General features: G+C 41.1%; 2 protein-coding genes and 1 pseudogene across 2 annotated transcripts in view; 1 reads left to right on the forward strand and 2 right to left on the reverse strand.

The window, feature by feature from the left end:
* Positions 1-3760: 3760 nt before the first annotated feature.
* On the reverse strand, positions 3761-5027 carry LOC108303835 (olfactory receptor 13D1). The gene has a single exon (XM_017527764.2). It carries the CDS (start codon positions 4776-4778, stop codon positions 3834-3836), a length of 945 nt encoding a protein of 314 aa, XP_017383253.1. The 5' UTR covers positions 4779-5027; the 3' UTR covers positions 3761-3833.
* Positions 5028-5325: 298 nt separating this feature from the next.
* The window catches only part of LOC108303802 (olfactory receptor 13C9), a 97078-nt gene continuing 76570 nt past the window's right edge, over positions 5326-25833 (forward strand). Inside the window, exon 1 of the mRNA XM_017527731.2 lies at positions 5326-7521. The gene's annotated coding sequence lies outside the window, so the exon portion shown is untranslated. The remainder of the gene's footprint in view (positions 7522-25833) is intronic.
* Positions 15933-17715, reverse strand: LOC108303785 (annotated as a pseudogene).

Consider the following 25833-nt stretch of genomic DNA (forward strand, 5'->3'; position numbering starts at 1 on the left):
TTAGATGGAGTCTCATTCTGTTGCCAGGCTGGAGTGCAGTGGCATGATCTCAGCTCACTGCAACCTCTGCCTCCTGGATTTAGTGATTCCCCTGCCTCAGCTTCTCAAGTAGCTGGGATTACAGGCATGTGCCACCATGCTCGGCTAATTTTTTGTATTTTAGTAGAGATGGGGTTTCACCATGTTGGCCAGGATGGTCTCAATCTCCTGACTTCATGATCCTCCCACCTCGGCCTCCTAAAGTGGTGGGATTACAGGCATGAGCCACCGTACCTGGCCTAGTAATTGTTTTTTAAATTTCAAAGCTCCAGTGTTAGGTGCATATGTGTTTAGGATTGTGATATTTTCCTTTTGGATGAGGCCTTTTACCATTATATACTGTCCTTCTTTCTCTCTTTTAACCACTGTTGCTTGAAAGTTTGTTTTGTCTGATGTAAGTATAGCTACCTCTGCTTGCTTTTGGTGTCTATTTGCATGAAATTCCATTTTTCACCCTTTTTAAGTTTATGTTAGCCCCTATGTGTTAGGTGAGTCTCCTGAAGGCAGCAGATGGTTGGTGTAGCATTTAGGCTATTGATATTCAATGTTAGTATTGAAATGTGAGGTACCATTGTGTTCATCATGTTCTGTGTTGCCTGTGTACTTTGCTTTTGTTTTTGCTTTCCAACTTGTATTTTTGTTTTATACGTCTAATGTGATTTATGCTTTAAAGAGGTTCTATTTTGATGTGTTTCCAGGATTTGTTTCAAGATTTAGAGCTCCTTATTGCAGTTCTTATAGTGGTGGTTTGGTAATGGTAAATTCTCTTAGCATTTGTTTATCTGAAAATGACTTTATCATTCCTTCATGTATGATGCTTAGTTTTGCTGGATACAAAATTCTTGGCTGATAAATTGTTTGGTTTGAGGAGGCTGAAGATAAGTCCCCAATCTTTTCTACTTTGTAGGGTTTCTGTCTGCTGTTAATGTGGTAGATTTTCTTTTATAGGTTACCTGGTGTTTCTGTCTCACAGTTCTTAAGATTCTTTCCTTTATCATAACTTTAGATAACCTGATGACAGTGTGCTGAGACGAAGATCTTTTTGCAATGAATTTCCCAGGTGTTCTTTGTGCTTCTTGTATTTGGATGTCTAGGTTTCTCTCAAGGCTGGGGAAGCTTTCCTTGATTATTCCCCCAAATATGTTTTCCCGGCTTTTAGAATTCTCTTCTTCCTCAGGTACAACAATTATTCCTAGGTTTGGTCGTTAAACATAATCCCAGACTTCTTGGAAGCTTTGTTCATATTTTTCTTATTCTTTTTTATTTGTCTTTGTTGGATTGAGTTAATTTGAAGACCTTGTCTTCGAGCTCTGAATTTCTTTCTTCTACTTGTTCAGTTCTATTGCTGAGACTTTCCAGAGCATTTCACACTTCTAAAAGTATGTCCAAAGTTTCCTGAATTTTTTGTTTTTTCTTTAAGCTATTTCCATGACTATATCTCCCTTCACCTCTTCTATCATTTTTTTTTTATTTTCTTGCATTAGGCATCACCTTTCTCTGGTGCCTGCCTGATTAGCTTAATAACTAACCTTCCGAATTCTTTTTCAGGTAAATCAGGGATTTATTCTTGGTTTGGATCCATTACTGGTGAACTAGTGATTTTTTTGGTTGTGTTGAAGAGCCTTGTTTTGTCATATTACCAGGGTTGGTTTTCTGGTTCCTTCTCATTTGGGTAGGCTCTGTCAGAGGGAAGGTGTAGGGCTGAAGGCTGTTGTTCACATTCTTTTGTCCCACAGGGTGTTGCCTTCATGTAGTACTCTCTCCCTTTGCCTATGGATGTGGCTTCCTGTGAGCTGACCTGCAATGATTGTTGTCTCTCTTCTGAGTCTAGCCACCCAGCAAGTCTACTGGGATCAGGGCTGTTACTTGGGGTTATCTTCACAGAGTCCTGTGATGTGAAGTGTCTATGGGTCTCTCTGCCATGGATGTCAGCGCCTGTTCCAGTGGAGGTGGCAGAGGGTGCAGTGGACTTTATGATGGTCCTTAGCTTTGGTGGTTTAATGCTCTATTTTTGTGCTGGTTGGCCTCCTGCCAGAAGTTGGCATTTTCCAGAAAGCATCAGCTGTAGTAGTGTGGAGAGGGACCAGTGGTGGGTGGGGCCCTAGAACTCCCAAGACTATATACCCTTTGTCTTCCACTACGAGGGTGAAAAGGGATGGACCATCAGGTGGGGGTGGGGTAGGGAGTATCTGAGCTCAGACTCTCCTTGGGTGGGTCTTGCTGCAGCTGCTATCGGGGATGTGGGTGAGATTTCTAGGTCACTGGAGTTGTGTACCTAGGAGGATTATGGCTGCCTCTGCTGAGTTATGCAGGCTGTCAGAAAGTGGGTAAGGCTGGCAGTCACAGGCCTCACCCAACTCCCATGAAAATTGAAGGTCTGGTCTCACTCTCACAGTGCCACCGCCACCCCCAAAAGCCTTGAGTTTGTGTCTAGACAGAGGGTGAGAGGAGCTTGAAAACTTGCAGTTAGAGAGAGTTCCTTCTCCCTGTGGAGTTTTACCTCCTGCTCCTCTGGCCACCCTCCTGATGGATTCTTGTGGTGCCAGGCAGGAATGGGCTGCTTGGGGAACCAGTGAGCTCCCAGGGCCTTTCTGCTGCTTCCTCTTCCTCTGTATTTCACTCGGCTCTCTAACTTGGGTCAGCTCCAGGTAAAGTCAGAAACTTTTCCTGCTAACAGACCTTCAGCTTCTCTAGTGGGGGATGTGTGTTTGGGAGAGGAGTGTCTCCCCTTCCCATTTCTGCATTTGGGGCACTCACAGTATTTGGGGCATCTCCCGGGTCCTACAGGAGCAGTCCATTTCCTTCAGAGGGTCTGTGGGTCCTCTCAGGATTGCTGGTTTGTTCTTGCAGTCCATTGGGAGCTAAAATTCACAGTGCAAGCCTCTGCACGCTGCTCTTTCTGGAGCTGCAATCTAGTCTTGCCTTTGCCCCCCCGTCTGCCATGATCCCCCTCATGTTAAACTTTTAGCTTTTCATTGAAAGATAATTTATTGACTCATGAATTAAAAACAATATGAAAATGACTTTAGATAGAGCTGAATCGAGGCATTAACAGCATCAGACACCCTCTCTCTCCTTCTGAACTCTCCTTTACATCTCAGTTAGGCTCTCCCTTCATACTGTCAAAGACTGGCTGCAGGCTCACATTTCTCCAGTTAAGCAAACAGCCCTCTTATGTTGAGTTTGATTAGCCTGACTTGGCTCACTTGCTATTCTGAATGAATCACTTAGCTAGAGGGATTTGCTTTTTTTATTAGCTAGGCCTTTGTCCAGCATCTACTGCTATATCTAGAAGGCTGAGTTAGCCCTATGCAGACCACACGGACTCAGAGGAAGGGAATGTTGATATATATAACATTTACCAGAAGAGGGGATGCTGTACAACAAAGCAATAGATGTCCTATTCAAAGTGACAGATAAAGGAGACCAAAAAGACAGAAGGAAGAAAGAGAAAGGAGGTAGATGAAGAAGGGAAGAGGAGGAAGGCCAAGAAAGAGGAGAAGATGGAGAAGAGGGAGAGAAAAATGAGTAAGAAAGAGAAAAAGAGTAGAGAAGAGTGAGATTTATCTTGATGAAAAATCATTTCCCTATATGGGATCAATGAACATAGATACCTACAGCTTGAAACTCTGTAGACAAGAAGGCACACATGAGCATTCTGTGATGAAAAGAATAGGAATCCCAAAGTTGCCTTTACAAACATACACACCCTCTTAGCATCGATTCTGTGACTTTGTGAATACAAAACACCTGATCTGATCCCTTGTTTAGAACATCACATGCCTCAAGGCCTTTCATATATTCCATAGATGCAAGTGTCTGCTGAGGATTTTCTTCACAGCTTCCTTTACCTCTTTATTCCTCAGGCTGTAGATGATAGGGTTCAACATTGGGGTGATCACTCCATAAGACAATCCAATGATTTCATCAGATGCTTTTGTATACTTTGATTTGGGCTTCATGTACATGAAAAGGGCTGAACCATAGAATAAGATGACCACAGTCAAGTGCGCTGAACAGGTAGAAAAGGCTTTCTTTCTTCCCTCAGCAGAATTAATTCTCAAGATGGAAGAGAGAATAAACACATAGGAGACAAAAATTAACAGAAGAGGAATCACCAATAAAACAATACTTGCCACTGTCATTATAAACACATTCATGGAGATATCTGAGCATATGACTTTAAGAAGAGCCAAGATCTCACAGGTAAGATGATCAATGATATTATTCCCACAGAAAGGCAACACCATTGTCAGGACTGTCTGCACTAAGGAGTTCAGACAGCCTATGATCCAGGACCATGCAGCCATTTGCACATACAGCACTCTGTTCATGATGATGGAGTACCTCAGTGGGTTGCAGATGGCCACATACCGGTCATAGGCCATCACAGCCAGGAGGACACACTCAGTGGAGCCCAAGCCAAGGGACACAACCATCTGCAGAGCACAGCCAACGAAGGAGATAGATTTTGTCTCAGACATAAATATAATAAGCGTTGGAGGAATGGATGATGATGTGTAACAGATGTCCAAGAATGAGAGGTTTCCAAGAAAGAAATACATAGGGTTATGGAGGCGAGAATCCAGGATGCTGATGATAATGAGGAGGCCATTTCCCACGAGGATTATCACATACATGATGAGGCAGAGCAGGAAGAGAAAAAGCTGGAGTTCTGGATATTGGGAAAGCCCCACCAGAAAGAATTCAGTCACAGCAGAGTAATTTCTTGTCTCCATGTGTTCTAGGTCATCTGTCTGTTGGGTATAGAAAAGGACATGATTCAGGTAAAGTGAAATACATAGGGGTATGGAGGCGAGAATCCAGGATGCTGATGATAATGAGAAAGCTATTTCCCAGGAGGATTATCATGTATATGATGAGGCAGAGCACGAACAGAAAAAGCTGGAGCTATGGGAAAGCCCTGCCAGAAAGAATTCAGTCACGGCAGTGTAATTTCTTGTCTCTATGTGTTCATGTCATCTGCAGAGTTTAGAAAAGAATATGATTCAGGAAATTTTGAAATTTTGATGTAGAGTTATCAAATAACTTTCATGTCCATCATTTTGTTTTATCCTTAGAACAGCCTCTGGAATCAGTAAGAGCAGAGCTGCTATATTCACTTTGCTAATGATAAAAGGGGCACTGAGATCAATACATTTTAGTATCACACAGTAGCAGAGGCTATGCCAGGAAGTGCCAGTCCTCTAATTATATAATATCCAGGGACAAAGTACTTTCAAAGGTGGGTACTTAAGAATCTCTATTAATGAATACTTTGAAATCTTTATTTTTATAAAGATGTATCTAATTTAAAATATCATGGAGATTCAGAACTATGCCAGTCATCCTCACTATGACTCTCAAGTTACTTAACATTTTTGAGTCTAAGCTAGCTAAGCTACTCGTTTCAGCCAGGAAAATTGGGGGAAAGCTATAACTGTTTGGTAGTTTATTGTGAAAATTAACTTAGATAACGTCTATTAGGTTACAGGTATAGTAAGTAGTTCTAACATGTCATCTAAAATTATATATAAGAGATATGATAGAATCAAAATAGCATTAAGTATATATTTATATGTTCATATATATTATAAATTATAGCTTTTAAGCCTACTTGACTGGGTCAGAAGGAAAAAATTGTTGTTTTTTAAATTTTGGGGCAAGGGAATTGAAATCTGGGAGCATAATTGATGGAACAAGAACAATTTTCTGATCCAAAGGGGACATCTAACCAGTTAAGAGTCTGGGAGTCACTGGTATGTAGTTCCCAGGAACTAAGGTTATTGGACTGCTAGTATGTACAACTTCCTTTAGGGCCTAGAATTCACCCTTTAATATTAGTCACCAAGTATTACCTTTCCTCTTCACTTTTGTAATTTTCCAGTTGGTCTAAATTCTCTATTCCTTTTTCTCTACCTTTTAGATGCACATTTATGCTTTTGCAGGCAAGTTCATATCATTTACAAGTACTTATGAATATATACTTTTCTTTCAATTTCTGTATTTAATGTATTGGAACACATCCCCAGGTCTTCCATACTATTTTAAATTTTGGCCAGGAAGTTTCCATGTGTGACAGAACTGACAATGGCTACTTTTTACTGAGCACTTTTTTGTAAGCACATTTCACTGCTGTAAGCTCACTGAATGTATTAATCACTTAATCTTTAGTGGAACTCAGTGACCTAGATAACATATTTAACTCCCATTTTTTAGAGAGGAAACAGAGACAAAGAAAAGTTTAAGTAACTTTTACAAGGTCACAGAGATAATATATCCCAATGCCAAAATCCAATATCCAGTTGCCTGGCTCCAGAGTCAACCCTTTTACCCACTAGACCACACTACTCCTCACAGATTCTTGCACTGATTCAAAGCGAGAGACAACAAAAATGTTTCGTGCTGTGTTAAGCTGATCGAGCTAACATCTTGCTTGTTTTATTTCTGCTCATACATGATATGCTAGTAAACTCTGAAGGTTGGATCACAGCATTTTATTTCTTGTAACCTTTGGAATGTGGTCTTTTTGGTTGTCTACACGTAGCAGGCAATTTCACAATCATGAGAATTAGCATAATCAAGAATAATGACATGAGAATTCTATCACATTTGCTTCTACCAACCACATACCTGGAATCCTCTAGCTTTTGTTTTTACTCTGCAAATCAATATGCATTTCAGGATCTTTAGTTTTCCTAACACATGGCTTTTCTACCTTTTCCGTCCCCACTCATCTTTTGCTAGTTCTGCCTACTTATAACTTTAGCGCCATGTCATTAAAAACTCAGCTATCCTGCAGTTGCTTCATATTCTGTTAAGTGCCCCACATAAGCACTGATTTACTATATAAAGGTACTTTGTATACTATGTGTATAACTTTGTTGTACTATTTCTATCATAGCTAGAGTTCCCTGGGTTTTGGTGGTGAATAAAATATTTCTTGCTGATCATATCCTTGCCCCCAAACCACACATTTTCTCTGGCCTTTCTGTATCCAAAGAGCTTGAAGTCATGGATGAGGGGCTTATTTCTTGCCTGGTAATAGACAACAGCATTCCTATCTTCCTATAAGGACAAGACATGAAAGTTATTTCCTTTTCATTCCTTTTCCATATCATTTCTCTTCCTCTTAAAGAATATCATCTGAACAGTGATTTTGTAAGGTTGAAAACAGAGATGATGGTACCACAGTCTTAATATATTAGAAAATATTTCCTTCTTCCACATGTCTGTTCCTGTTTCTAGTCACATTGGCACATGGACTTATTTCCACAAAGAAATCAGCTAAGGCAGCAGTTTTAATTTGTTGGAAGATAGTTGCTGTGAAGGGAGAGAAGGAGAAAAGAAGGAAAAGGAGCCAATTTTTACTGTTAAAGAAAGTATACTAAACTTAATATTTCTATCCTGGAGAGAGACTGGTGAGGAGAAAGGGGTGAAGAAGAAATGACTGTCATTTTTTCTGTTCAAACAAGGTCCCAGGTAAGGGGGGAATATTTTTTTTCCAGATTAAGGGTGAATAAGAGAAAACAAAAATAGCTTCACACAAAAACATTAACCCATCACAAAACCTATCTTAACTCCCTCAGTTCTCTTTTTTTCTTCCCACTTCAGCCATTTCTTCTCCCATGATAATGCCAAGGAAGGCGTTACTGAATGGGTTTGCTTCTCAATAATATTCACCAGCCTCCCCACAAAAGACACGTAAGTAGAGAAATACAGTCTGAAAAAAACCAATGTGCCTGCTGTGCAACATAACTTCAAGAAAAGCCCTCCAGCCCATCCTCCAACCACATTGTCATCCCAAGGTCCCTCCAATGTAGAAATTCCAAAGCTCCTCTTGATACCTGCGATGCTCTGCAATGAACATGCTGAGTTTCTTATTACCTCCCACAAATACTGCCTTTTCCTCCATCCGTTTGTACATGCTATTTTCATAAGTCGAAAGAACTTCTCTCAACTTAGGTATTTTCTTGGAAGACTTTCTCACCTCTTGGTCGGAGTAGGATGCCCCTACTATGTGCTTTTGCCCCCACAGCAACTTTCACTTACTCGTTTATTGAACACATACTATGCCATATATACTGTGATACCCAGTAGGGATCCCACTATGAGTACTAGACTTCTAAAATGGACGCTGGGCGAACAATGTTTTTGATAATTATTTTATACTTTTAAGAAAAAAATTATGTGCTGTGTAACTTATTCTCATGTAAAAAAGTTACTGTAGACCTTGCAAATTATTTTGTCAACCTAAAATAGCCTTTTACTGAAAACTCTCAAAAGAATAAAACTATGATCAATCCAATTAATAAATATATGTACAGAAGTACAGAGTATATCCACACTGTATATGAAAATAATGTTATTTGTTTTTATTAACACATGGAATTCCAATGAGAAATCTATCAGTATATGAAGCAAGTAGGTAACAAAAGTAAAATACATTGTCATCTAACTAGATCCCAAAAACTTTTTGATAGACTACAATATTCACTCCTAGTAAAATGTCTCAGCAATCTAAGCTTAGGAGGATAATTCACTAAGATAATGAAGATTATTTCTGTCTAACAATTGGTCAGTATAACTCCAAATGGTGAGACATTGGAGAGATTTTCCTAAAAGTCATTCAAAAACGCATTATTATTTAACATCTGCCCCTGAATGATTCAACAACTGAAAAAATATCATTGCATGTACTATCATATTTCAAGTTCAATCATGCTTTAACAGTTGCTATAGTTTTTTTTTTTTTTCTAGAATGCTGATATTCTGGCATGTGATGGGTATGATATACATGTGACACTATTTAATCTGTCAGAGACTACACCATCACAAATTGTAGTCTTGGAGAAAGTAAGAACAAGGGACAATGCACATATTAAATATTTTTTAAAAGGAAGTTTCTAATAATATAAATGATTACAATTTTGTACTTATGTGTCTGAAGAAATGACACCAAAATGTTAACTATGGTTTACTCTGGAATATGGGACTTAGGGCACCAATAATTTTATCTTCTCTGTATTTTCCAAATAATCCTTAATTAACCTACATTTTATTATTATATATATATATATTAGAAATAGTATTTTCACATTTTTCTTGGAAGGTAATAGTGGCAAGAATGTGTAGAATGGACAGTTTTCTCTAAAAACCAAGAAGGGAATAAAACAGACAATGGACAGGAGATTGAGAGGGGCTTTATGTTACATTATATTACGTAGATTAATTAAATGCCATTTAGCGTTCTTATGTCCACCAATCAATGTCACACTTATATCCATTATTAGTAGACATACTGACATAGCCTCAATTATTGCAAAAGGACTCTAGAACTCACCATTTAGAATGTGATCAAGCTTAGCAGTGCAGAGAGGAAGCACTGTAGAGCATCCAGCCGTACCACACAAGAAGAAGAAAGACAGAGGCGATCCCTGGTGGATGGGAGGGAGCCCAGGGAAACAGCAGGGGCTTCTGTTACCTCTGCTTTTTTCTTTGTTATAAAAATGTAGAATTTCAGTTTCTTGATTCTCTAGGTTTCATTCATCTCTCCCCAAAGGCTCCATCATAGATCTGTCCTCAGTATTGGGCATCGCCTATGGGAAGAAGGCAAAATTCAGTTGAGAACTATGGATTCTGAAGCATTCATCCTTCTTCTCTCCATGTTTACTAGCAGGAGAGAATAATTGTAACACATGAGCACTCACCCAGTTTGCCTGATTTCAACCCAAGGAACCTTTTGAAGCAGGATATGTTATACCCACCAGGAAAGGTTTCTTTAGGAGGGAATTTCAGCACTAAATATTACATCCTATATCCTGCTTCATCCAGATTTTTTCTACAGTTTATAAAACACCTGTGCTCATCACAGTGTGAGAAGAACAAGGAGATCCCCAATGCTTCTCCAAATAAATGACCCTCTAGGAGCCCTAAAAGGAGTTGATAATAAGCAATACTGGGTGAGTTGGAGTCTTCTTTTCCTTTCTTTGTACAGCCTTAAGACTATTCCATGTTTTTTCACTAACATTGCTAGGAATACAGCCGAAGCTTTAAGCTCTTATGTTGTAGGAGTCTCTATCTGAGCAGTGGCGATGCCTCTGAGATTTACTAGCGTATGCAGGATATTATGTTCTAATCATTTCTAGGGCTGCACCATGGAAGCCTGCTGTGATCCAGTTCTCTTACCCCTTTGTTCTTCCTGCTAGTAAAGCCTCTTTATGGAGAAGCACTATGTTTTGATGGAAAGAGCAGTCTTCTTGGAAGTGAGCATAATGTTCAATGAGGTAATGGTGTCTACTTTGTAGAGTTGTTGTGAGGATTAACATAACATACCAGAAAGATCTCGGCACAGAGGGAGTGCAAATACGTAATGTTAGTTTAATGTGAACTCCTAAGGCTGCTATTCTTTCATTTTCCATGGTGAGGAAAAACGACTCATTTAAAGTGACTTGCTTAAGTATCCAAGTATTTTCTTAACCAGTAATACCTTATTTCCCATGCTTTTTTCACTGTTGTATTCCAAAATTTTCAACTAAAATAATAATTTCTAATTCCTAGTTCACGTATTCCCTCTCCTTTCTGAAAATCAGCTCTGCTTTAATTATCCTCTTTTAAAAGCATCAGTGTAGAATCCTCAAATTTGCCACATGCAATAAATAACATGGCTTATTGCAACTTCAGTCTTCAAAACAACAAAGCCATTGTAGACATAAGCACAGATATTTCTCCTCAGTATTCCTTTTCTCTAGTATGTCTCTTTCTGTCTGTAAACAGAAGTCACTGTGGCTGTCTCTCCTCAGATTTGTTTGAATCGTAGCGACTTTCTCTTTGTACTACAGTCTTGCAGTAGAAATCGTAGGAAGTATCCCTCAGTTCCAGATGACTGTTAGTAGCGCTGAGAGGGCAAACTGAAAATAAAGCTTTCATCTGCAGTAGAAATTCATGTCATAAGTCTGAATCAATAGTAAATCAATCTACATCAACCTAAGTACCCTCCAACCTCTGGGCCCTAAGTTTTCCAGAGAACCCGCCAGTGGCTCTGGTAGCTAATTTAAATCCTCCTTTGTTTTCTTCTAAGAGACTGTGTAATCCCACAGGTGATTTAAAGTTGAATCATTAAGTCATGATGAAGGTGGAAACTTTTAGATATATTAGGAATAATGTCTCAAAGACCTAAGGGCACCTTACTTATTAAACAGCAATTTTTCTTTAACTTTGAATTCATTTTTTTCCTGATTATAGAAAAAACACATATTCATTGCAGAAAATTTGGGACATCCAGAAAAGCCCAAATGAGGAAATGAAAGTCACCCATAATTTCAGATATCACTATTGATATTTTGACATATTTTTATGCGTACATTACCTACAATAAAAACTTAGGCCAAATGCAGTGGCTCACGCCTGTAATCCCAGCACGTTGGGATGGTGAGGCAGGTAGATCACAAGGTCAGGCGATCGAGACCATCCTGGCCAGCATGGTGAAACCCTGTCTCTACTAAAAATACAAAAATTAGCTGGGTGTGGTGGCGCATGCCTGTAGTTCCAGCTGCTTGGGAGGCTGAGACAGGAGAATTGCTTGAACCCAGGAGCTGGGGGTTACAGTGATCTGAGATCACGCCACTGCACACTCCAGCCTGGCAACAGAGCAAGACTCTGTCTCAAAAAAAAAAGGCATCTGCATTTTCTGTTTTATAACCTGCTGTTAACAATATGTTGTATGTGTTTTCTATGTTATTAAGAAATTTTAATAAATGTTACAATATTTAAAAATGGAAAATAGAGTAAAAACACCTAACAAATGGAAGTGAAACAGTTTTCTATTGCATTATCAGAATGCGAGAATTCTTTTATACTTTTCTTTGGTTTTTTGAAGATAATGACACTATGGGAAGACTAGAATCAGAGATTTCATTTATTCTAATTCTCTATCAATAAAAGCCAATTCTCATTGTCAGAAATTCTCATAATGCCCTTTTTATAGAATGGAAAATGAGTGTGATGTACATTTTTTTCTTAGTGGGATGAAGCAGACATAGGGTGTAATAACCAAAGCTGTGGCTGCCCAGCCTTAAGGGAATGGACAAAGCACTCCTGCCATGGTTTCCCAGTTGGCTCCTCCCACTCCGCTTGCCTTCTGCCATCTTCTGGCCCCTGACCCTGCTGTGCAAACTTCAGGTTTTAGTGTTTTAATTTCATCCCATTTACACTTGTCCAGCACTTCTGCAATTTTAGTAAGTTCTCAATTTTAGTTAGGAGAACATTCACTTTTTTGAAAATGTCAGCGCATCTATAGTAAATACACTGTGAAATAAGAGGATGGAACTATAATTTGAAAGAGTAACAATTGCAGCTGAATTATATGGAATATGTATCATTTCTGTTTCAATTCTATTTATCTTTTAATATTCACTTATGTGGCAGACCTTTTGTTAAATTTTGATGCCAAATATGTTCACTCATTGTGGGGATGTACACCACCACAAAATATGTTTATTTTTTATTAAATATAGGTTTATTTTTTATTGTTGTATATCCCCACTACAATGAATGAACATAAATAAGCAGAAGATAATCTAAAATGAAACTATTAGAAGGGTCAAAATAATATAGATATGGAGATTTTAAAAATTTCCTCCAAATTTTTGTTCTCCTCCAATTTTGGTTTTTTTTTTTTGAGAGTAAAAGGGAATGCTATTAATAATTATGCTGGAAGAGGACAAACCATGACTATTCAAGACAAAGTAGGACATGTGTTCAAAAGAAAAAGTAAGTCCTGGCTCAAAGGAAGAAGTTGTTACCTTATCTGATCATGGGACCAGTGAACTCTTAGGGAAGAAGCAGACCTTGAGTAACTTTTGCTGTCAGCAAGGATTCCTTTAGGTACAATTTAGAGAAAATGCAACCTTAAAGTGTATTGTATAGTGAAGTATTTATTATCTCACATAATAAGAAGTCCATAGTTTGGTGGTTTCAAGGTTCAGAAAAGTCATCGAGGACACAAGGCTTTGCTGTTTTTATTTTTCTCCTTTTTCCTGGCTATTGTTGGTGTGCCTGCAGCTCCAGAAATCAAATCCTTGCACTTTAAGAGGCAGGAACGTAGGTCATGTCCCTGTTTATTGATCTTTTTCAGGACGAGAAACATTCCAAGAAGTCCCAGCTCATTAATTCTCGTTTTCCAGAACTGGGTCGTATGCCTACCTCTAAAACATCAGTTACAAAGGAGATTATGTTACTATATTGGCCCAAAATAGTCATGCTTATCTGATTCCACCATTCCTGAACATGATGCTGCGTGATAGTTTAAAAAAAAAAAATCCAGGTTTTTAAGGCAGAAATGATATTACTGTTGTAATCTGCAATTCTGGCAGGAAATAAATAATAAAGTCTTTTTATTCCTCTGTTTTTAAATTGGGTAACAACTGTTGATCTATCTTTACTTTTATGGATTTTTTTTATGCCATCTTTACTCTGTTGTTAAACTCTCCAGTATTTTTTAAAATAGTAGATATTATACATTTTAGTTCTAGAATTTTCAGTTGGTCCTTTTTTGTAGTTTAGTTTTTCTTTAAGATTTCCTATTTGTTTATTCATATGAACATTTAAAAAATTAATGAGCACAGCTATAAATACTTGAAAATTCTTTGTTCATTGCATAATCTCCATTATCTAATGGTCAATCTATCAATTTATTGCTTTTTGCTTGAGTATATTTATCATTTTGTGTTTTAGCCAGAAAATTACGAATCATACATTCTAGAAATTCTGAATTCTGTTATTTTTCTCTGAAGGATGTTGTTTTGGGTATTTGTTATTATGTAAAAAACCACCATAAAATTTAGTGGATTAAAACAAGGACAACATTTGTTAAACCTTGCATTTGTGCCATACTTGGCGGGGACAGTTTGTCTCTTCTCCCCTTGGAGCATTTTACCCCATTTTCTAACCATCTATTTTATTTTTTTTCCACAAAAAAAACTTTACTGAAGTATTGGGCACTAAACCCCGCACAGTTCCAGCCCTATAGTCGAGGACACGGCCACTTGGCAACGGCACCAGGTGCTATACAGGACCAATAAGTTAAGGTAAAGGACGTTCAGGTGTGGAGGGCCAGTGCTCAGCAGTCTCCTGGCTCAGACCAAGGTTTTCTGGACCCCAGTGAGGACACTGAGGGGCCAAGGAAACCATCATGGCCTGGGGAGAGGGGCCTGGAGGCAAACCAGAAGAGCACAGCATCCAAGCAGGGCATTCACACACGGTGGGAGCAGAGCTGGCCCAAAAGGTAGGAGTTGCTGATGTGGTAAGAGCACAGCGAGAGAAATACCAGGTGCATCCTTTCAGCCTCCCGAGTCTGCTCCCAGGTTCCTTTAATGAGCCATCCTGGGTCTTCCGTCAGCACCCTCGTGCACTCGGCTACACCGTTTTCTTTCCAGCAGGGAGAACTGTGCCTCTTCTAGGTCAGGCACTAGAGTTCTTGGAGCCTTCTGTTATATTCACATTCTGTTCCAGTCCAGGGAACATGGGGGCAGAGAGTCCTGCACAGGTAAAGTCAGAACTCAGCTCTCCCTACCCCTCCTAGCCTCAACTCAGTTGCTTTCTCACTGAAGCAGGACCCCTGTCCTGTAAGCAAAGAAGGCATTAGAATGAGAACGCAGGGAATGCTGGGTGGTCTTAGCACCGCCAGCTTCCAGACTTGCTCCAGTCGCTGCAGCGGGGACAATTAATGAATGCCCTCAAAGAAAATTCAGCATCTCGTTGGCGCCTGGGAGTGAGTATGCCCATGTTTGTGTAAATAAGCACCTTCTCAGAGCAGAAGCATAGCTGGGGTAGGGGGGAGAGCGGGAACTGTGATCCCTCCCCCGCCCAGAACATGCCACAAAAGTGGTACCTTTCCAAAACCACTTGTAAAGTATTGGTTTTTAGGACTCTGATGAAAAAAATGGTAAAAGGGCCGAGTATGGTGGCTCATGTCTATAATCCCAGCACTTTTGAGAGGTTGAGGTGGTGGATCACTTGAGGCCTGGAGTTCAAGGCAGCCTGGCCAACACGAGGAAACCTCCATCACTACTAAAATACAAAAATTAGCCAGGTGTGGTGGTGCGTGTCTGTAACCCCAGCTACTCGGCAGGCTGAGGCAGGAGAATCGCTTGAATCTGGGAGACAGAGGTTGCAGTGAGCTGAAATCTTGCCACTGCACTCCAGTCTGAGGGAAAGAGTGAAACTGCATCTGAAAAAATGTTAGAAGGAACAGTGGGGCTGCAAGCCCTTGGGTTGCCCAGAGGTGGGGCCACTAACCACCAGCATGGGCCAGCCCCCAACCAGACCCCCTGAGGTTACAGTCTGTGATGCTACTGACTCAAAGCTCAGAGGTGTGGGAGCCCACATGGCATAGACAGGGTGTAATGACTGGGTCCCTAAAGAGGATTTATGGGGTCGGGAAAATAGCAGGGTTTAGCAAGACAGCACACCACCAGGATATACTGACCTTTGACCTACCACTTGGCGCATGTATCACAGAGCACATTAGAAAGGGGGAAGGGATTCTCCTCCAGCCCAGGCCTGGGTACCCAGAGACCTGGGAAATGGGGGGGAGCCATGTGCATGAGTATGTACCACATCCAGCCTCCAGCCATAGTGGGACAGGAGGGCCAGGGGCGGTTCTCCAGGGAAGTTCTTAGAACCAGAGCACAGAGCATTGGAGAACTCTCAAGGTGGCCTACTCTTCTTCATGTCCTGTCCCCCTCCCCCACCCACCACCCACTTGTCTTGCATAAGGAGACATATGCTGTCAGAAAGTCAAGTTCTTAAGTCTAGTAGGCCAGACTCTGGGGGATAAAGCATAATCATATCACAGGGATCTTGAGGACAATCCGCATATATAAATCCTTAGGTCAAGGCTTCTGAAAAAAGTCGTATAAACGCCTCTGACACAAAGTCCCTTGGCTGTCCAGTGGCGGGGGGGCGGGGGGGCAGGTGCTCCGGAGGCGGGCGCGCTCTTGCCACCACTTGACCTCCTCTGACAGGCGGCTTTGCTGAGCCCCCGGGGTTCCGGGTTTCCGGGCTATCTTTCAGGGAGGGCGTCTGCACCATGCGGCTGCGGGAGGACATCAGCTGCTGGTAGTGAACGGGAGCGCCCTCCTCCTCATAGGCAGGGACGGGAAATAGCCAGGGGGCAGCAGCAGCTTGGGGTGGTGGGCGGCCAGCTCTCTGCTGCCAGCCAGGCCCCAGGCCCTGCAGTGACGATGGGTCTTGGGAGGGAAGAGAGGCTGCAGAAAGGAGACGTTGGGGCGGCTGCTGCCAGGCGGGTTGGGGTGGGAGATGCTGGAGACGTCAGAGCCACTGTCTCCTGAGCAGGAGTGGCAGGCGGTGTGGGGCTTGGTTAGGGGAAAACAGGAATCGGGCACTGCGTAGTGAGAGGCGGCGGTGGCCCTCAGGACCCGCCTGGAAGGAATCCGCCCTCAGAGACTGCAACTCGCCTCTCCTCCACTGCATCTCAGGGGTGGCTGGGTCACTGGCACGGCGCTGCTACTGGCCAGGAACGCCTCGGATGAGAACCGCGTGGTAGGAGGCAGGCTCCAGAAGCCACAGGCTGGAAGCACTGGGCCATCCTGTGGTGTGGTGGCCGGGCTGGACTTGCTCCAGGGTCCGAAGACTTCCTGGGCTTCTCATAGGGGTGGTCCAGGTTGATCTCCTTCCAGGGGCTGCTCTGGACTGGAGCCCGTTCCAGGCCCCCAGGCTCAGTCCTGTTGGCTGGAGACCCTCAGGGGTTTGGGGTGGGAGAGGTGAGAAGGTGGGGTTGGGGACTGTGGAGGAGGTTTTGGCATTTAGGATTCCTCTCCCTCCAGGAGTAGCCCATCTGAACAGGGAGCTGTCAGAGGCACTGAGCTCTCGGCCCAGGGGGAGTCCAGCAGCGGGGGGCGCGGTGGGGGGTGCTCCCCGTTGTGCAGCTGCTCTGCTCTACCCGGCAGCACTGGAGCTCCTGAACTGCTTCTCTTCCCGCAGCGTGGCATGCTTCCGCTGCCGCCTGGCCTGCTGGGCAAGGTTCTCCTCTGGGCTCAGCTTACGGGCTGCCTCTGTGAGCTGCAGGTGCAGGGCCAGGCGGCGCTCCAGGCTGCTTAGGGGGTCTTCTCTGTGCAAGGCCCAGTCATCCAGTTTGTAAGCTGCTCCATTTCTGTGGCGAACCTTGAGGGCCTTTTCCCCTGGTTTGAGGAGATACTCCGCTGGCAAGGTGCCCGTCAGCTCGGCCTCCAGCAGGCAGTCTCCTGAGCTCCTCCAGGCAGGCCTCTAGCCTCACCTCAGGAGCCCTCTCCCGCTTGTGCACTGCGTGGGTCAGCTCCTCCACTGGGGAGACTGGGCTGTCAGGGCCAGACTGCAGGATGATGCACCTGTCGTTGTCGCTGACCTCATCCTTATTCTTCATGGTGGATTTCTGGAAGGAGAGGGCACAGAGCAGGGAGTGGAGACACAGTGACCAACCTGGGCCAGCATGTGTAAGTAGCTTGGAGTTTCCCCAGCTGTCCCATGGAGCTCTGGTGACGCCCGCCTGCCCCTGCACCCTCCGCTCCAGCTTCGCAGCTTCAGGACCTTTTTGTCTGGGCCATTTTCCCTCCTCCCAGCCTCCTTGCGGCCTGCCCTCCTCGGAGGCATTTCATTTAACCTTGGCATTTGAAGCATCTCAAATGTTAAAGATCCCAAGACCAGCTATCTTAAATATAATAGTGGAATCATTAAAAGTTATAAAAATGATTGTGCAGAAGTATACAGTGGGTATAGAAGATACTGGTTATTTTCAAGGTTAAATACAATAATGTATGAACGCATCCAAATAGAAATAAAAGCAATGAAGACCAGACTCTTCTTAATGGTGAATAATCCCATTACATTTTAATATCATGTAATATCCATAGTATTTATTTTGTCAAATGCTTTAAAATAAAGAATAAAGTAGAAGTGCCATCAATGAGAATAGGGACCCAAAGCCAATGGAAACATATTTTTAAATTGCTCAAGAATGATAACTGAAAACCTACAGTTCTATACCAGACTAGACTATCTTTCAAGAGAGAAAGCCAAATAAAGATACTTTTAGACCAAGAGATTTTTACCATGCATAGAATGACCCCAAAAGAAATTATACCCATATGAAAGTCATGGCATAAAGAAAAGCATAGTATGCAAAGAAACTGGCAAATATGTGGGTAAATCTACATGGTCACTAATTTTACTTAGAAAGATAGCAATAAACCAGGGGACAATACAAGGTAAAAATGAAAGTTTAAACATCAATAACATGATAGACGGTGTGAGAGTTAGAAATCAGATATAAACATCCTGAAGTTCTATACAATTCAGGAGGATAGCAGATGTTAACTAGAGGATTTGCTAAGTTAAAGAACTATGATAAAAAATTAAGGGAAATATAACAATAGAAATAGGATATAATACTCCTAAAGCAGTCAAGGGAATAAAAGGTAACAAAGAAAATCTTATCAATTCAATAGAAGGCAAGAAAGTTGCCAAAAATATTAAAAAGCATAGTATGTTAAAAACAAACACCGAATGAAATAATCAAACATAAATATTCACATTAAATGTAAATAGTTAAACACGCTGCTTAAAACATATTGTCATGCCCCAGCTATGCCAAGGCAACCACCTTTCTGATATTTTAATAGCACTGATTATTTTTATCTATTTTAGAACTCAAGTATGCACTCTATTTTGAAGGCTTCTTCCATCTAGCATTATGTTTTTGAAATTCATCCACATTGTTGCATGTGTCAGTAATGTATTTCATTTCACCACACTGAGTAGTGTTTTGTTGTATGATTAAACTATATTTTGTCCATCCATTTGCTTATCGATTGGCACCTGGAATATCGCCATTGATTGGCTAATATGAGAAAACTGCAATGGACATTCTTGTATGCATCTCTTTGTGAAAACATTTTCATTTCTATTGGCTACATACATAGGAACATAATTGATGAATTATAGGTATATGGTATATGCTTAGTTTTGTAAGAAATCATTAGCTCTTTTCTCAAAGCGGCTGTACCATTTACGTTCTTGCTGGGAATATAGAGAGCTACTTCCTATTCTTATGAATATTTGAAGCTGTCAATCTTTTTAATCTTTGGCATTCTGGATGATGTGAAACTCTTGTGGTTTACCCTGCGCTTCCATAGTGACTACCAATGTTAAACACTCGTGTTCGTGTGCTAATTGGTTATTTGTATATCTCCTTTTATGAAGTGCCTGTTTAATCTTTTGCTAATCTGGTTCTATTCAAAACTGGTTTCAGTTGATTCTCTTTTATTTTACACTAGGACATGTTTTTCTGTTTTTTGTTTGTTTGTTTGTTTGGTTTTTTCTTTTTTCCTGGTTATTTGGGATTGCATGTTGATATTGTGGATGTAATGCTGTGAAGACTGTAGAATCTGTTTAAACATGTTGATGTTTTTGTTTTAACAGGTAATTAACTTGATTTCACTTAAATGAGAAATTCTGTTTTGAATCTTTTTTCTTTTCTTTTATTGTGGCTGGGATGATTAAGTCTTCCCCATGCATGCATGGCTTGGGGCAACCAGAATTCGGGCAGAGTGTATCCTGCCCAGTTCATGGAGTTTTCTCTCTAGCTTTCTCTTTTTCAGGTTTCCCTGCCGTTTTAAAGTGGTTATACCTGCTACTACAAGTTTCTATCAGTTTTATCCTATGCAGCATTTACTGCCCTTGGGCTAAAAGTCATAAATGTGAGCGACTCTGCAGGGCAAGGTGTCAGAGCCCTGGCAGTGGAAAGTGGTTGGCTCACAGGTGGTAAGAAGAATTTACCAACAACAGCATAGGTTTGAAAAGGAAAGTGGTATTAGAAGGAAAGAACTCTGTAGAAGAGCGCAGCAGGGTGCTTCAGCAAGAGAGGACTGAGCGCGCTGCAGTGGATTTTTCTTTAGAGGTATTTATGGACCTTAAAGCGGGAGTTTAAGGGCAATTTGGACCATGTTCTGTAGGTCATGATCAGTGATTATATTTGTAGGCATTTTTGTGCCTTGATGTTAGCAAAATTTGCACAATGAGTTTCGACATGCATGCATTCCTGAGATGTATAGAAATTGAATTTATTTATAAATTTTGGGGAAAGAAGCCTGGTACCAGATGCCTGCTTTAGATAATAGGGAAGTCTAATCCTAAATTCTTCAGATAAGGAGTTTTGCCTCTTGATGGTCTGCTTGATGGCCTCCAGGGGATCTTTGTTCTTCGCAGACTCAACTCATAATTTTCCTTTTTCTGAGTTTCAAATCCTATCCTGAATCTGTATGCTTTAAAAACAAACATTAGTCAATGTAACAAAGCATACAGTTTATACTGTTATATGCAGTAGAGTTAGGAGCTTATATGGCCATACTGAAAGCGATCATCCTAAATGTCTTTGGGAAGTCATTTTTGATATGCCAAGAAAAATTTCATGTATCAGACACACTTATGAAGTCTAGTTTAATAAAGAGCTACAGGTAACATAAAAGAAGTTCACCCTCCTCCCTCTGTCATTTTTTAATACTGTAAATTTAGATTTTTATGCTTTTTAAATAGTAAGGCACACAAGTGATGCAATTCAGGTAGGTTGTTAGATGGAGAAGCAGAATCCTCTTCCCATGACTGAGTTTCACACAACAGCCTCTAGAAATAGGTGCTGAGAGGTATTAATAAGAGCTAGCATTACTTTCTCTCTCAAATTAGGATTTTACAAGGGTACTCATTATTCTTAGCCTCAGTTTTAAAATAATATGATACACATTATTTTTAAAGTATTTTATGTAGGCTGGGTGCAGTGGTTCAAGTCTATAATCCCAGCACTTTGGGAGGCCCAGGTGGGTGGGTCACAAGGTCAGGAGATGGAGACCATCCACGCCAACATGGTGAAGCCCCATCTCTACTAAATACAAAACATTAGCCGGGCATGGTGATGCATTCCTGTAGCCCCAGCTAGGCGGGAGGCTGAGGCAGGGGAATCACTTGAGCCTGGGAGGCGGAGATCGCAGTGAGCTGAGATCACGTGACTGCACTCCAGCCTGGGTGACAGAGCAAGACACTGTCTCAAAAAAAAAAAAAAAGTATTTTATGTAGTATTTATCATGTATTATTTAAAGTATTTTTAAGTATTATGGGAATTACCTATACTTTTGTAAAAGCTCTAGTTGAAAGAATCTAGTTTGTGGGGGAAAAAAAGGGAAATAATACTATTCATTATCAACATGACAATCCTAAACTTTTTTTGTTGTTGTTTAAATGGAGTCTTGCTCTGTCACCCAGGCTGGAGTGCAATGGTATGATCTCAGCTCACTGCAACCTCTGCCTCCCAGGTTCAAGCGATTCTCCTGCCTCAGCCTCCTGAGTTTCTGGGATAACAGGTGTATGTCAGCATGCCCAGGTAATTTTTGTATTTTTAGTAGAGATGGGGTTTCACCATGTTGGCCAAGCTGATCTCAAACTCCTGACTTCAGGTGATCCACCCGCCTAGGCCTCCCAGAGTGCTGGGATTACAGGCATGAGCCCCCGCGCCCAGCCTCAGTTGTCTTTTTTTTTTTTTTTTTTAACAAGTATATTCTTTCTCAAATTTCTTCTAAATTTGTTAGTCTGAAAAATGTTTTATTCTTGAAAACAGTATATGCTTTTTCCCTTATAAAAGTAGCCCTCCTTATTGATACATTAAAAAATTTTCATTTAAATGTCTTCACTTCTAGTACTGTTGATTTGTTTTTTAAAGTACCTGTATATTTCTCCCAATTAAAAATATTTACGGTTTTGAGACGTTTGAACCTTTTCTTATATTGAGTTTAAGCTTTTTAACATATGTGTAAGAGATATTTGGAATCAAAAATCAAATCTTCTTTCAAGGATGTTGCATTTTTAAATATTTTGAGAGTCTGGTAATACTATCTTCTACTTTTTCAAGCAGTTACTACATTAATAATTGGTATGCCACTGAATTATTTCTCAAAGAGGGTATGCTGCCTCTGCGGCCAGAAGTCTGTTCTCTCCGTAAGCCACCATTTCTCCAGCAAGGCCACCAAATGACCCTTCTCATCTTTTCCAGGAAGTAGTATGGTAGTGTAAAATAGGAAACTTACTGCTTGTACATTAATCAAGAAGGGACTCTATACAGCAGTAGAATTGTTACTGTCCTCTCTTCAGCCAAGAGCATGATAGAAAATATTTACCATGATAGAGTCCACAAAAAAATTTATCTAACAAGCACTTAGATAAACTTTGAGACAGAAATTCATTAAGATATTTTAAAAAGGGGGGAAAAAATAAAACAAACGTACTTCCATAGTAATGGGCAATACATATGCAGTAATTTGCAGTATATTATGAAGAAAACCTTCACAAAAATCAATTAATAAAGGATATATTAAAATTGCCTTTATATTTTCAAATGCAATGACAAATCACTTTCTTGAGACAAATCAAATTCCTGCAAGATGTCTGACTGATTTCAGCATAGACAGTATGGAACAAGAAGCTCATGTCAACATATAAGAGAATCAACAGAACCTGGATTGAAAGTATATGGAAATACGAGAGAGTACGGGGATGTATAGAATATAGTCCTTCAACTACTTGCCTTAGGGTTCCTGCTAGTTATTTAGTCAGAAGGAGGCATACATTTATGTATGACTATACTCCAAAGTAAAATGCATAATATTGCTTTACAGAATTCTTTACATCCAATTTCTATGTATTAACTAGTATTTCCTAGCGTTGATCTACACACTGGGAAACACAGCAATGGACAAGGAAAAGTCCCTGCTTATAAGGAGATTTAAGTGGAGAAAATAGACAATAAACTCGTAAAAGACCTGGGATTACAGGTCTGAGCCACCCTGCCTGGCCTGCTTAATTTTCTATGTGTAGAAGGTGATTTCACAACTATAAGAAGTAGCATGATCAAGAATAATGATGCAAAAGTCCTCTTCATCACCTTTGCCTTTTGTTTTTGAGATGGAGTCTTGCTCTGTCATCTAGGCTGGAGTGCAGTGGCATGATCTCGGCTCACTGCAACCTCTGCCTCTCAGGCTCAAGCAATTCTCCTGCCTCTACCTCCCAAGTAGCTGGGACTACAGTCACGTGCAGCTATGCCTGGCTAATTTTTTTGTATTTTTAGTAGAGATGGGGTTTCATGGTGTTAGGATGGTCTCAATCTCCTGACCTCGTGATCCTCCCGCCTCTGCCTCCCAAAGTGATGGGATTACAGGCATGAGCCACTGCACCCGGGCTACCTTTGCCTTTTTCTTTTCTTTTCTTCTGAGACTGAGTCTCACTCTGTTGCCCAGGTTGGAGGGCAGTAGTGCAATCTTGGCTCACTGCAATGTCTGCCTCCCAGATTCAAGCGATTCTCCTGTTTCAGCCTCCCCAGTAGTTGGGATTACAGGTGCGTGCCACTAGGCTTGGCTAATTTTTGTATTCTTGGTAGAGATGGGGTTTCACCATGTTGGCCAGGCTGGTCTCGAACTCCTGACCTCAGGTGATCCATTCGCCTTGGCCTCCCAAAGTGCTGGGATTATAGGTGTGAGCCACCATGACCGGCCCACTGTTGCCTTTATCAGTAACATATCTAAAATCCCATAGCCGCTGTCCTCACACTGCAAAGCTAAATGTAGCTTAGAGTCTTTTGATAAATGATTCCCATTTATAACGTTAGTGCCACATCTTTGAAAACTCAATGTGCTCCATTTGTTTGATATTCATTAAGTTGATATGTCCAAGTATTGTGTTAAGATGTCTTACATAAAGGGTTGTGTCTCATACATTGTTACACTATTGCTACACGAACTGTATTTACACCAGGCTCTCCTTGTGGAATGAGAATATTTCTTACTGATCTTATTTTGACCCTACAACCCCATTTTTGCTTTGGCCTTTTCACATCCAGAGACTTTGAAGACAGGATGAATGCTTACTCTTCGGGTGGTCAGAGATGGCAGGCCCTCCTAGCTCCCTGTTGCATAATGATAGAAAATATAGTGTTATGGGGAGACTGAAAGAAACTCAGCATGGTCTTTGCAGAGCATTGGGGGCATCAATAGTGGTTCCAGGGAGATGAAGGTAAAAAGTCTCTCCATTCCCTTTCCATATCCTTCATCTTTCTCTCAGGGAGTACTACCCATACAATGATTTGGGAGATTAAAAAAAATTAGATGATACCAATGTGTTGGTAAATACAAAGAGAAAATATTCCCTTTGTTCTGCACCTCTTTTTCCTGTCTCTACCTCGGCACATGGATTTGTTCCCACAAAGTGGGCAGTTAAGGTAGCTGTTTTAAGTGGATAGAGCATAGCTGTTCTGAAGTAGAGAAAAGTGAAAGGAAAGAAGAGATGGAGAAGAAACAAATTTGTACGGGGATAGAAAGAGCACTAAACTTGCCACTTGTATCTTGGGAGATGGTGTTGTGCTAAACCCCTAATAATGTCAGTAGGGACAGCACCAGGTCCAAAAGGCCGAGAGACCCAGAGTTAGCAAATGAGACATGGTTTTATTAGGGGATTATATACAGGGGAGAGAGTCCAGGGGGTGGTGGGCTGGACAGAAAAACCACAATGGCCTGTAAAATCATGGAGTTTTACATGGCATTTTCACTTAATCCTCTCCTTAACCTCTGCCTGGCAACCTTCATTCAACCAAAAGCTTAGAGACCCAATTCCCTGCACAGCTCATGTTCGGGACAGGCTGGAAACTCAGATGTTTATTACAGAGAAGGAACAAATCTTTGGGTTGGCCACTTCTAGATTCCTTAGATCTGAACATACATTCGGGTGCATCTGCCATTACAGGGTCATGCTAAGGGTATGCTTTATTTATTGCTATCCGATGTGTTTACCCTATAGGTGGGGATGTTGAGGATACAAAGATGAAGGAGGAAGAATGGCTGTCTTTCTATTTAGGAAATATCCCAGGTGAAGGAGTTCATATTTCAGAATTTATTTTAAATCTTTATTCTTTCAGCTTATAACTGTTAGTGAAATATTTCAGGATTTAGATCAAAACAAGAGAAAGAGGAAAAGTAACTTCACCAAAAACTGTGAATCAACCCATTATACAGGCCTATCCTAACCTATTAGATACCTTTCTCCAATTTATGCCATTTCTCCTCCCATGACTGTGTCAAAGAGGAATTGTTAGGGAGACTTTGTTTCCCCATCATCTCCATCAGTCTTCCCACAGAAGACATCCTAGTAGAGAAATACAATTTAAGGGAAAATATGTGCTTGCTATGCAACTTCAAGGAAAGTCCTTGAATTCACCTTCTAATCACATTGTCACCTCTGGTTCTCTATAACTCTGGAGTCACTACTGAGGCCCCAAATGCTCTACAATGACCATATGGAATTTCTTTCAGTCTCCCCATAATATTGCATTTCCTTTTTTTTTTTCCTTTTTGCGATAGAATCTCACTCTGTCACCCAGGCTATAGTGCAGTGGTATGATCTCAGCCCACTGCAACCTCTGCCTTCCAGGTTCAAGTGAGTCTCTTGCCTCAGTCTCCCAAGTAGCTGGGATTACAAACACTGCCACCACACCCAGCTAATTTTTATATTTTTAGTAGAGACGGGTTTCACCATGTTGGTCAGGATGGTCTCGAACTCCTGACCTCAGATGACCTACTTGCCTCGGCCTCCCAGAGTGCTGGGGTTACAGGCATGAGCCACCGTGCCCAGCCTGCATTTCATCATTATGCATTTGTGCATGGTGTCTTCTTAAACTCAAAGGACTGTTCTTAATTATTACCTTCTCCA

This window comes from Cebus imitator, unplaced genomic scaffold (genome assembly GCF_001604975.1).
Source record: "Cebus imitator isolate Cc_AM_T3 unplaced genomic scaffold, Cebus_imitator-1.0 Scaffold51, whole genome shotgun sequence".
Lineage (NCBI taxonomy): Eukaryota > Metazoa > Chordata > Mammalia > Primates > Cebidae > Cebus > Cebus imitator.